This window comes from Rhodamnia argentea, chromosome 9 (genome assembly GCF_020921035.1).
Source record: "Rhodamnia argentea isolate NSW1041297 chromosome 9, ASM2092103v1, whole genome shotgun sequence".
NCBI lineage: Eukaryota > Viridiplantae > Streptophyta > Magnoliopsida > Myrtales > Myrtaceae > Rhodamnia > Rhodamnia argentea.
In genome coordinates, this window is record NC_063158.1 from 25,344,560 (window position 1) to 25,355,859 (window position 11,300).

Genomic DNA, 11,300 nt, shown 5'->3' on the forward strand with positions numbered 1-11,300 from the left:
ATTTGTTTAAGCTTGAATAATTACTTAGCATGCACACCGCATTGGGATTAGTCCAGTGACCGAGGAGCTCGGTGTGCGCGGTCATTGGCCGAAAAATTAAGCATTCATAGAGTACTGGAAAAAGATCGAAGTGAGAGAAGCTAAATGCATTGAACAGCACGAAACACGATCGTACGTTCTGAGATCCCATCGAAAATACCTTTCTTAAGATCATAGGAAGGCATTGTTGTCCTGATAATTACTTGATCGCAAAAGCGTGGTTGGGCAGCCCTCCGAGGTTAATCGGATCCGCTGGGGAGATCTAGACACCTAAAGCTTCACGAAGAAACAGTGCAAAACAGAGCAAAAGCGTGTACCAAGGTGAACGAGAAAAGACAGCATGTGCTTTTGTGCAAGAAACCAAGTTTCTCGAGGCCAAAAAGGAAAGGAAAAGAAGAGAGCAAGGAACCCACCCACCGGAAAAGCTTCATACTTTGCTTGCCAACTACAATCCAAAACCTACCCTTTCTCTGTTTACATTATTTTCAACTTTTCTTCCCTTCGAATTTTGTTTCTATTTCTCGGTTTTCCTTTCTCGCCGACACACAGTCACATACACACTCTTCCTCTCAAATCTCTCTCTCTCTTCTCATTACTCTAATAAGCTTCGAATCTCTCCATCTCTCTCTCTCTCTCTGTCATTTTCCTTAATGGCGATGTGTCTGGCCACTCCTTATGATCTCCACTTCAGCCCCACCAGCTCCTCCTCCTGCTCCATCTTTTTGTTTCTCTGCTTCGTGAAAGTTTGAAGCTTTGGCCTCTTACGTACGTCTTGTGATGTGTCAATAGCGAGAACCTCGAAATGGCTGACCCAAGTGCGGGTTTTTCCTTGTTTGCTATTCATTTCCGAACTGGGTTTTTGGTTCTTGCTGTGATCTCTGCTCTACGCGGGGCTCAGGGGACGACTGATCCCAATGATGGTAAGATATGTTGACTCTTTTCTTGAATGTGTTCATTCTGTCGTTGTGTTGGTCTTTGATCTTTAGCTTCTGATCAAACTTTTTTTTCTCTTTCTCTGAGTTTTCTTTATGGTTGTTTTTTTTTTTTTGAGTTTGATCGGATTAATGACCTTTAAAGCTACTAACTTTTGGGTTGGGGATCCTGGTTTAAGTGAGATTCAGTCCGAGAATGGGCTTTTGACTCTGTGGACTGACGATTTACCTAGCTGAGCCGACCCTTCATAATTCCTTTGTTTGGAGAAACTTAGCTAAAACGTTTCATTCTAAAACAACCGCCACACACCCCCAACCCCCCTCTTCCCCCCCCACCCCCCCAACACACACACACACACACACAAAAACAAATTGAGCTAAACCTGTTGATAATGAAGTACATGAGTTGTGCGTATGTTGGGCACGAAAGTGTTGTAATGTACCTCTTCCATGGGGGATTGGTGCATTATCTGAATGAAGCACATCTCCAATGAGTGGAAGAAGGTTGATTCTGAATTTTCTAATGTTCTTGTTCGATGGCAGTTCAAGGTCTTCAGGTCTTGTACACTTCATTGAATAGTCCTTCCCAGTTAACCAACTGGAAGAGCAGTGGTGGCGATCCCTGCGCAGAGTCATGGAAAGGGGTAACTTGTGAGGGCTCTGCTGTAGTCTCCATGTATGTATGTCTTGCACAGTTAAATCTTGGGATGTTTGATTGCTTAAGTTTGAAATTCAGCTGATAGGTCTTTTATTTTGTGTTGACCAGTGAGGTGTCTGGTTTGGGACTCAGTGGAACATTGGGATACTTGCTCACAAATCTTATGTCATTGAAGAAATTGTGAGATGCCTCTGATGATCTCTCTTTCCTTCATCCCCTGTTATAGTAATTTAGCTTTCTTGAAACCGCGCTGACCTCTCTGTTGATCTTGCACTCGTCAGTGATTTGAGTAACAACAACATTCATGATGGAATCCCTTATCAACTACCACCAAATCTCACAAGCTTGTAAGAATTGAGCATCGCCTTATTGGTTTCTCCTGTGTCACAGAATTGCAGTTATCATGTATTCTACTGGTGGCTAATGTAATTATTGGATTAACCACATTGCAGAAATCTTGCTGGCAACAACCTTAGTGGGAATCTTCCCTATTCCATCAGCAGCATGGTTAATCTCAATTATATGTGAGTAGCTTGCTGGAGTTGCTTCATGGCGTCGGATTGTTCTCTTAATGTAGAGTTCATTTGGAGCATCTGTGCCTTCTAATTCATAATGTAAAATTGATGCTTCTAGGAACTTTAGCCGCAATTCTCTATCCCTGTCAATTGGAGACATTTTTTCCAATCTTACCAACCTCACTACAGCGTAAGTATATTTTAGAAGCATGGATTGCTGTTATTCTCCTTTTTTTTCTTTTTCCATTTTTTTTTTTTGCGTACAGCATCGTTTTTGTCGATAATTTCAATTTCAGGGAAACATCGATATAGAAAGTCTTGCTGCTATTTGACATTGGCTCATGATCCTTAGGCAGTTATGTAAACGGTGGTCCAACCATGTTGAAGCAATCTTCGATATTCCATCGTCATTTAAAGTTGTTGGTTTTAGTCCTCTTTAATGCCAAAAGTTTTACATTAAGCTAACTGATATTGCTCCTTGTTTATGGATTGTCTTTCATGTTTCCCAAAACAATGCATTGCCATATTCCTTCTAGGGATCTCTCTTACAACAACTTCTCTGGGGATCTTCCTACTTCCTTCAGCTCATTGACAAATCTTTCTTTTCTGTGAGTGCTTAAATATTGGCAATTATTTTTTATTTTTGTTTTTAAATTTTCAATGGTTGATATTCTTTATTCAACTGAATTACGTCCTCATACAAACAATGTGCTGCAGTTACGTGCAAAATAATCAATTGACCGGCTCACTTATTGTTCTTGTGGGATTACCATTGACTACCCTGTGAGTCCCGTTACTTATGCAGCAATGTCCTATCATCTGTTACCATGTACTAAGAGTTCTCTATTTATGGCAGAAATGTTGCCAACAATCATTTTAGTGGATGGATACCCAAAGAGCTTAGTTCACTACAGACGTTTATGTAAGCTAATTCATATGTTTGCATCGTCTCTGATATTCCAAAGCTGCATATTTGTGATTCTACTTCTGCCGAAAATTTGATTTTGCTCTTCAAAATGAAACAGATATGATGGAAACTCTTTTGCTAACGGTCCTGCACCTCCTCCGCCCCCCTTTACCGCACCTCCCCCTGCGAGGTCAAGAAACAATCGAACTCATTCTGCATCAGGCACAAGCACACCAGATGGGGCTATTGGCCAGACATCAGGTTCAAATAATGGACTATCAACTGCAGCTATTGTCGGCATTATTGCGGGATCTGTTCTGTTGCTGTTGGTTCTCCTACTTGCTATTTATTGCTGCTGTCGGAAAAGCAACAGAAAAGAGAGTGTTGCAAGAGCATCCACCAGGGGAAGTCAATCTGTCAAGAGTAATGGTGTGTTTCATTTTTGTTCTTTTTTAATTGTCTTTGTTTACTTTAGATATGTCATCAAATGTCCCTTGCATTAAGTATATCTAATCAAACAATGTAATTACTTCCTAGGGTAATTGATTTAGACCTGTGCTTATTAACTAATAGCAAGTAAATAACCATCAATCTTTTATTTCAGATGGAAGCATAACCGCTTTAACTTTGGTGCTGAAATATGGTGAGATTGTGTTCGGACCACTTTGATCATTTAATTGCATTCTGGTTGCAGTAAATCCTGAGATGCGAGAGCAGAGGGTTATAACCACTGCTGCTGTTATAGACCTGAAACCTCCTCCTGCGGATGTATCTGTGGCTGAAAGGGTTCCCTCGAAGAATGGTTCCATAAGGAGGATTAAATCACCTATAACTGCTACATCATATACCGTTGCTTCGCTTCAAACTGCAACAAATAGCTTCGGTCAAGAAAATCTAATAGGTGAAGGTTCCCTTGGTCGGGTTTACAGGGCAGACTTTCCCATTGGGAAGGTAAGCCTATGTTTATATGAACTGTCTTCATGTCATCTTTGGCAGTTAAAAGCTAGTTGACACTTCAATGCTCTTTCTTTGTCAAAGGGTTGTTCTTCAGTGTTGATCGACACAAGTTGATCTGGCTAAATATCTGGCCTATTACATGGCAAACTCATTATACTCTTCTTTCCCCCTCTATCTGTAGATAATGGCAGTGAAAAAGATCGACAACGCAGCACTGTCATTACAGGAAGAAGATAACTTTCTTGAAGCTGTCTCTAATATGTCACGCTTAAGGCATCCGAACATTGTTACAATGGTTGGATACTGTGCTGAGCATGGGCAACGTCTTCTAGTTTATGAGTATGTTGGGAGTGGGAATTTGCATGATCTGCTGCATTTTGCTGAAGATAGGAGCAAAACACTGAATTGGAACGCACGTGTTCGAGTAGCCTTGGGGACTGCTCGAGCCCTTGAGTATGTTATATGCTTACGATGTCTCAACCCTGTGCTTGTTTTGGCCATTGCTTGAATGTGATCCTATGTATCACTTCCTACATGACAAGTGTGCTCAGTCGAGCAAGCCTACAACCTTGGTATGCCAGCGCTTGAAATTCCTTATGAAACCCTTTTTTTTTTCTTTTTCTTTTTTTCTGTCCTATCAGGTACTTGCATGAAGTGTGCCTGCCTTCAGTTGTCCATAGAAACTTCAAATCAGCTAATATTTTACTCGATGAAGAGCTTAATCCCCATTTGTCAGATTGTGGTTTAGCTGCTTTGACACCAAACACTGAGAGACAGGTAAACTAGTTTGAACTAAGTTTTGCTGGTTAATGAATGACTCGTTTCTTTTATTGTTCGTCTCTCCAATTTAGCAGCATGATGAATTAGCCCGTGGCCCAGTAGCAGCTTATGTATTGGCTTGTAATGTCGTCTTTTTCATACACTTAGCAGGTCTCTTCTCAGATGGTTGGTCAATTTGGTTACAGCGCTCCTGAATTTGCTTTGTCTGGAGTATACACTGTCCAAAGTGATGTTTACAGTTTTGGAGTTGTGATGTTGGAGCTCTTGACTGGTCGGAAGCCACTCGATAGGCATGCCTACTAAAATGATCTCGTAATATTTAGCCAACACTTGTTATCTATGTCTCCTGATGAAATATCTGTTTGCTTTTGCATCTTCAGCTCAAGGGTCAGATCAGAGCAATCACTTGTTAGATGGGCTACCCCTCAGTTGCATGATATAGATGCGTTGGCCAAAATGGTTGATCCTGCTTTAAATGGCATGTATCCTGCAAAGTCCCTTTCACGTTTTGCCGACATTATTGCACTCTGTGTTCAGGTAAGTTTCATTCCACCGGTAACCATGCCAGTATTTGCTTTTGGGTTCACCATCAGTCTGCAAGTGGGAAAGCAGCTTGACTTTGTTCCTTCTGTCGATTTGATTGGAATTTACGTCTTGAGACCATCTAAAGAACTTAAAGCTGGTGATCCGAGCCTTTTCAGCACATTCCCTGCTTAGAGCTTGCTCAGGCTACATAGTTTCTTGATTTAGTAGATTCAGAAACAACTTTCATAATTAATGCCGAGAGAGAATAATGGTAGCACCAGCCCCATCAAAATATCAATTGGAGTATACTAAGAAGTTCACCTAGCAAAAACTACCCTGCATCTTTGCCAGATGACTGTCTATCAGATTTTTTCCATTTGTCCAGGTGTTTGTGGATGTATCCTGTTTTTCATTTATATATTAGCTCTACCTGCTCATTTACTTGACATTTGATGTTCATATAAGTATTAGTTAGACTGCCAACTGGCTTGTAGGGCAGAAGTTTTCATCAACATCATGGTACCAGTATAATCGAATTTTCCGTGTCTTATCATCCCTCTGATCTATAACATTTTGGGTTTTAAAACATTGTTTATGTTGTGAAGATGAACCAACCCTTTTGATTATTTTGGAAAGCTGGTGGTATATTGCCTTATAACCCGTATCTTGACTTAATAAATGATACTCGTGTTGTTTGACCGTATCAATTTTGTATAATCACAAGTATTCTCTATCGTGCAGCCCGAGCCTGAGTTTCGCCCTCCAATGTCTGAAGTCGTGCAACAGCTGGTTCGGTTGGTGCAAAGGGCGGGCGTTTCCAAAAGGCGTTCCAGCGATGAAATGGGTTTTGCATACAGGACACCAGATCACGAGGCAATCGACATGTCTTTTTGAGCGGTCTCGGTCAGCCCCCCAAAGTTTCTTCTGATGTTCGCCGTTTTGTATGGACTTTGCAACCGTCAGTTGATGACTAAGATCCACAGATAAGCACGAGACCTTTACTGGAGAGATGGTGTAATTATGAACCTGTATTATCACTTCACATTTAGGACGGTACAAAGCTAAAAGTTCAGTATTGCCACTTTGCTTATAGCCCAAGTATTGCATCGCTGTACATCTTCATGCCCGGTCTCCTGGCAAAAAATAAGCGTTGTTCGGTTCAAATCGCCTACTGAAAGTTCTCGTTTATTTATACTCACGTTTAGTGTGCATTTATCTGACTTTACATCTTTCGGATCATGCTCTACTCGACACGAAATCAGCCGTCTGGCTGAACTCTTACTGAAAAAGTAATGGGCACCACCAACTGGATCTGGCTGCTTGGATCCTCGGGTCCTGTCAGGACAACTTCGCCGTGGCGGAACCCGCTAAGCTCATTCGATGCTTGTGTAACGCTAATTTCCATATCGAGGTCTTGAACTCCTTGGGGATCTATTGTGAACCAAGGTGGGTTCACGCTTATTGCCGTTCCATTCGGTGGTCGCATCGAGACCGTAAACGTCAGCTGCCTGGCGCTCACATTCTTCACCCTCCTGCGCACTGTTCGAACTCCAGTAAGTGCGGATATTGTCACAGAGGGAAGGTTCAAATCAGATGGGTAGGTGAGCGAGCGAGTGCAAGATTCTCCGGTGGCTGCTTTCACCATCAACGGGTCCATTTTAGGTAAAGAGCACAGGAAGCTGATGTCGTCTTCATGATCTGTTTCATGACCAAAATGGTTACGCATCGAAACACGGAAGCAAATGTAGAAACTAGAAAGTTTACCATGGATACAATAATTTGGATTCGAATCACAAGATAAAATGCTACCAGTGGAATTTAAGATTACCTGAAGGGAAGACAAGGCCAGGATTAAGGGCAGATGTTGGATTGAGAAGACCAGAGCCGATATCGAAAGGAGTCGCGGGACTAAGGCTGCTGATATCCGAACCTTCGGCCATTATCAGGTCTCCATAGTTGTCGTGCTTGGTGGCGGTCGTCAACATTGCCGATGCGATCATAGAAGGTGTCCATGATGGATTGATTTGCTTGATGAGTGCTGCTGCTCCGATGACATGGGGCGTCGCCATGCTCGTCCCTGACAGCAATGCGAAACTCTGTCCTGCAGTTGAAAGAAACGAAATTTTTAACTCGGAACTTGATATGCGAACACGAAACGGCAGTATCATGTTACTCACCGACGAGAATAGGTTCCGAGGCGCTCATCGGGCTCCATGCCGCCCACACTTGGTGTCCAGGGGCGAGAATATCCGGCTTCAACACATCAACGGGAGTCCTGTCGACATCAATATAATCTGGTCCTCTGGAAGAGAATCTGCTCACAGTAGGTGCCCTCCCACCAAATGAAGCCACTCTTCCTTCCCCAATGGCGGCTCTCGCGCCAAACCTGGTCGACGCTCCTCCTTGATCTCTTCCTGTCTCTTGCTCATAGTACTGTGACAGGATCTGCACAAAAGCATTCGGCAGTTTCGTCAGCAAAAAGAACCGAATGTAAAGCGAAGAGATAGACAATAATATGACCTGTGCATCGGCGACTCTCGGGATCATTATCCCAGGAACATAAAAGGGAATCGGTTCAGCAATGAAGTCGCCGTACGCCGGGTTCGCGACAAGGACGAAACCCGCAAATCCGCGAGATCTTGCAGTGTTGAGGATCGCGGTGAGGGAGGAGGTCTGGTTGAAGAAGCCAGCAGAGAAAGTGCAGATGACTATGCTGCCCAGCACTAGAGCAGGGTCCAAGGCTTGTGGGTATTGACACTCCTCCGTGTACGGCGGCGTTCTGGGGAAAGCCCCATAGGGGAAGATCGCATCCTTGGCTAATACAAGCTTGTAATGAACCATGCCGTTTCCTAGAGTTGGTCCTAATTCACGAAACAACTCAATGTCAAGAACTAGGATATCTTCCAGGCAATGTTGAGAGAGGGAGGGGAGACCTGACAAGCCGACCCCTGCGATTCTTTGGCCGCTGCCGAGGAGGAGAGAGGCAGGGTAAGTCCGGTCAGTGGAGGCGGCGGCGACGCCCACGGCCCAGGGGCTGTAGGACAGCACGGTGGAGGGGGAAGGCCCCTTGTTGCCCACTGCCTGTGCCACGAACACGCCTGCTCTTCTCGCGGACAACATCGCCATGTCGAACACGCTCAGCAACGTGGGTGTGTCCTCCGGCGCTTCATCTGGCCCTACCGACAGCGCCAGTGCATCCACTCCATCATGCACCGCCTGTTCAATCCATTTTGGTTTTGCCCAATCCATGAGTCTAAAAAATAAAAATATTTTCCAAATCATTCATTTTTCATGAAACAAACGAATCCTAAATGTGTGGTATAGTAATTTAACGTACATTTGATTTTTCGTGCAACTAATCGGTTCGAACGATCTCGCTTTCGAATTATCGACTAAGGTTGATTATGATTCACGTCTTACGCTAGCTTAATTCTTGATGATAACCTTGTTACCAGTAAATTTGATTGCATTCAGTATACCAATGCATTCTCAGATCAAATCTCAGAGATAAACCATATCAAATTTTCCATACAAATTGCTAATTATGTGAATACCCTTTAATAAGTATACCTTGTGCAAAAGAGAACTGGTTCACATTAAGAGCATATCACCAAGAGTCATATGAAATTCAAAAAAAAAAAAATGAGCTTACTTGGTCGATTGCTGCAACTACGTCCGTCAACGTTCCCACGGTCGGGTATACGACTTTATAGACAGCTATTACGTAATAACACGCCATTGAAAAAGGAAAACTTAATTTTGAAATAATGCTAGGTATGCTTAGATTTAATCTATCAAATCGATTAACAAAGTGATCGCGATCTTCAAATCAATATTTGAAATACAAATGAGGCATATTCAACGACTAATAAAAATTTATTACTCATATAAGTTAGGTCATGCATTTAAACGAATCCGATTGCATTGGGCTTCACAGAGTCCAAAATGCGGTTTCTGTAAGCTCGTCGAAACGATGGGCAGGCCAATCGGACTCCGGATCTGAATTCTACCTTAACTGTTGATTTGGTAATTAAATAATAAACTTCTACATAGGTCGCATTAATCACAGCTCATCATATGGAGGTGTACCTTGCCCCAGGCGCCACCCCGCTGGCCCATCCGTACAATCCATTAGCGACGACCGCCACATCTGGATTTCCGGCCGCTATTGACGCCACGTGGCTTCGTGGTAGTGAGAGAGAGAGAGAGAGAGTGAGAGAGAGTGAGCGAGAGTAAAACCCTAACTGAGTTCCGCACGTTAAAGTTCATGCAATGAAATGATCGTTCTACGTCAATAGTAGATCACAGAGCCACGAACCTTCCATGCCCAACAGCATCAAAAGGTGACAGAATATCCACCAAAGGGTTGAGAGCAGCGGCGGCTTGAGCCCCGGCGGAGAAGAACCTTGCGGAGATTATCTTCCCGTTACACGAGATCGCAGGGAACAGCGGACCCGTCTCGCACGCGCCGCCAGAGAATCGAGAAGTGCCATTCAAGGGCGGGAGACCGACGTTCGCGAAGCTCGGGTGCGCCGGGTTGATCCCGGTGTCAACGAAGCCGAGGACGATGCCCTCGCCGGCGTCCCTCGGCCCACCTTGCTGCCTCCAGACTCCTTGGCGCAACCCCAGGAATTGAGGGGTGTAGGTGGTCATCAGCTTGGCTCCTCGGTCTCTCTCCACGAGCCTCACTCCTGGAGTTTCTTTGAGCCTCTTGGCCTGATGAGATATCATCCCGAACAGAGTCAGAAATCGGTACTGTTTCATTCTTTTCTCGTTTCTTCTTCTTCTTTCTCCGAAAAGTAGCCGCATGTGGAGAAAAATTATCTTGGAAATGGGATTCAGTCTTTTTCGCCAAATCACGTGTAACGGAATCGAACAATGGTCTTCTTCGACCAGATCGACTAAAATTTTCTAGATTAACCGACTTTCATGTCGGGAGTCATATGATGAAGAAGAATTATCAGATGGTAAAGATGAAGGAACCCATCGTGACCTGAGATTCTGTGATGTGGACGGAGAAGCCATTGATGACATGATTGAAGCTGTACAGCTTCTTGTAGCTTCCAGTCTCCAAAACGCTTTGCAGAAGCTGGTCATGAGAATCCACTAGGCGCTTTGCGTGAGCCCTCGACGCTTCCCTGAGGATCATTCACGAAACAAACGACATACTTTATCCAAAAAAAAAAAAAACAAGAAAATCATTTCACTGATCTAGGGTTAGGACTTATGGTTAAAAGGCAAGCAAACGCATATAAATCTAATGAACCTGGATCCTTTGCCGTTCATTTTAGGCCGAGCGAAACTCGAGAAAGTTCGATTATCCTGCTTACCTATTCAAATTCTGCCGGCTAAACCCGTGCTCATGCGAGGAAGAAACGCCGGCGAAGGCAACAGGGTCTCCTTCCATCAGAGCTAAGTAAATCTCTCGCTTTTCCGCGAAGCAAGTCCCCAAAATCGCAAGAGCGAGAAGCGCGACATCTATCCGGGTAGCAGGATTGAACCCCAGAAGAGTCATGTTTGATAGTTTTGCGGAAAGAGGAGAATTGTGAGGCTTGTGACAATGGTGGTACTGATTATTGCAAAAACGGACACACGAACCCATGCATATATGGAGAGAAATTATAAGGTAGGAAACTAAATGCTTAGTCACAAGCTCAATGTGAAGAAAGTTGGTGAACTGCATAACACAAGTTAGGGCAGTTACGGTTCGAAAACTTCAGTTTAACGTACGCAGATTGCTAGGTTCGAAGTAGAATTCATGTCTTTTTCATGTGTTCTCATCTGCATTTGCTAAAACATTCTCTCTCTCTCTCTCTCTCTCCTTAGAAAATTTTCATTTTTTTGAAATAATTCCACCTCAATAGACATATGTCAATTTATGAGTGGTCGGGACTAAAACATGCATGCCATGTCTGCAGATGACGTGGCAATCTCTAACCACCAAACATTTAAGCCAAAAATGGACTGTGACTTTTGATTATATTCAC

At 43.6% G+C, this 11,300-nt stretch overlaps 2 protein-coding genes across 6 annotated transcripts; one reads left to right on the forward strand and one right to left on the reverse strand.

Annotated features, from left to right (window-relative positions):
• Nucleotides 1-445: 445 nt before the first annotated feature.
• Nucleotides 446-6,478, forward strand: LOC115742928 (protein STRUBBELIG-RECEPTOR FAMILY 8). 3 transcript variants are annotated; one of them, XM_030677474.2, is made up of 16 exons: nt 448-959; nt 1,515-1,647; nt 1,738-1,809; nt 1,911-1,976; nt 2,082-2,153; nt 2,263-2,334; nt 2,681-2,752; nt 2,862-2,927; nt 3,001-3,066; nt 3,170-3,480; nt 3,746-4,002; nt 4,190-4,461; nt 4,650-4,785; nt 4,936-5,078; nt 5,169-5,325; nt 6,055-6,478. In XM_030677474.2, the coding sequence occupies exons 1-16, from the start codon at nt 842-844 to the stop codon at nt 6,205-6,207; spliced, it is 2,166 nt and encodes a 721-aa protein (XP_030533334.1). In that variant the 5' UTR covers nt 448-841; the 3' UTR covers nt 6,208-6,478. The 3 variants fall into 3 exon arrangements, with proteins under 3 accessions (XP_030533336.1, XP_030533334.1, XP_030533335.1); XM_030677475.2 differs by having other exon boundaries at nt 451-959; nt 4,939-5,078; XM_030677476.2 differs by lacking the exon at nt 2,263-2,334 and having other exon boundaries at nt 446-959.
• LOC115742894 (subtilisin-like protease SBT2.4) lies at nt 6,329-10,969 on the reverse strand. 3 transcript variants are annotated; one of them, XM_048285151.1, is made up of 10 exons: nt 10,644-10,969; nt 10,307-10,451; nt 9,632-10,029; nt 9,403-9,495; nt 8,966-9,035; nt 8,247-8,529; nt 7,491-8,174; nt 7,142-7,414; nt 6,540-7,011; nt 6,329-6,443 (listed from the first exon to the last, which is right to left on the reverse strand). In XM_048285151.1, exons 1-9 carry the CDS (start codon nt 10,913-10,915, stop codon nt 6,572-6,574), a joined length of 2,658 nt encoding a protein of 885 aa, XP_048141108.1. In that variant the 5' UTR covers nt 10,916-10,969; the 3' UTR covers nt 6,329-6,443; nt 6,540-6,571. The 3 variants fall into 3 exon arrangements, with proteins under 3 accessions (XP_048141108.1, XP_030533277.2, XP_048141107.1); XM_030677417.2 differs by having other exon boundaries at nt 6,329-7,011; nt 7,491-7,758; nt 7,834-8,174; nt 10,644-10,966; XM_048285150.1 differs by having other exon boundaries at nt 6,329-7,011; nt 10,644-10,968.
• Nucleotides 10,970-11,300: the final 331 nt, after the last annotated feature.

What these genes read in the sequence shown, in the direction of transcription:
- LOC115742894 (XM_048285151.1), bottom strand. Translation starts at nt 10,915, where the DNA reads ATGGGTTCGTGTGTCCGTTTTTGCAATAATCAGTACCACCATTGTCAC. An exon ending in GGGGTGGCGCCTGGGGCAAG is followed by an intron (nt 9,036 to 9,402) that starts GTACACCTCCAT and finishes GTGTTATTACGT; the next exon opens with AATAGCTGTCTATAAAGTCG. An exon ending in TGGCCTTGTCTTCCCTTCAG is followed by an intron (nt 7,012 to 7,141) that starts GTAATCTTAAAT and finishes GTCATGAAACAG; the next exon opens with ATCATGAAGACGACATCAGC.
- LOC115742928 (XM_030677474.2), top strand. Translation starts at nt 842, where the DNA reads ATGGCTGACCCAAGTGCGGGTTTTTCCTTGTTTGCTATTCATTTCCGA. An exon ending in CTTACCAACCTCACTACAGC is followed by an intron (nt 2,335 to 2,680) that starts GTAAGTATATTT and finishes TATTCCTTCTAG; the next exon opens with GGATCTCTCTTACAACAACT. An exon ending in AGTTCACTACAGACGTTTAT is followed by an intron (nt 3,067 to 3,169) that starts GTAAGCTAATTC and finishes AAAATGAAACAG; the next exon opens with ATATGATGGAAACTCTTTTG.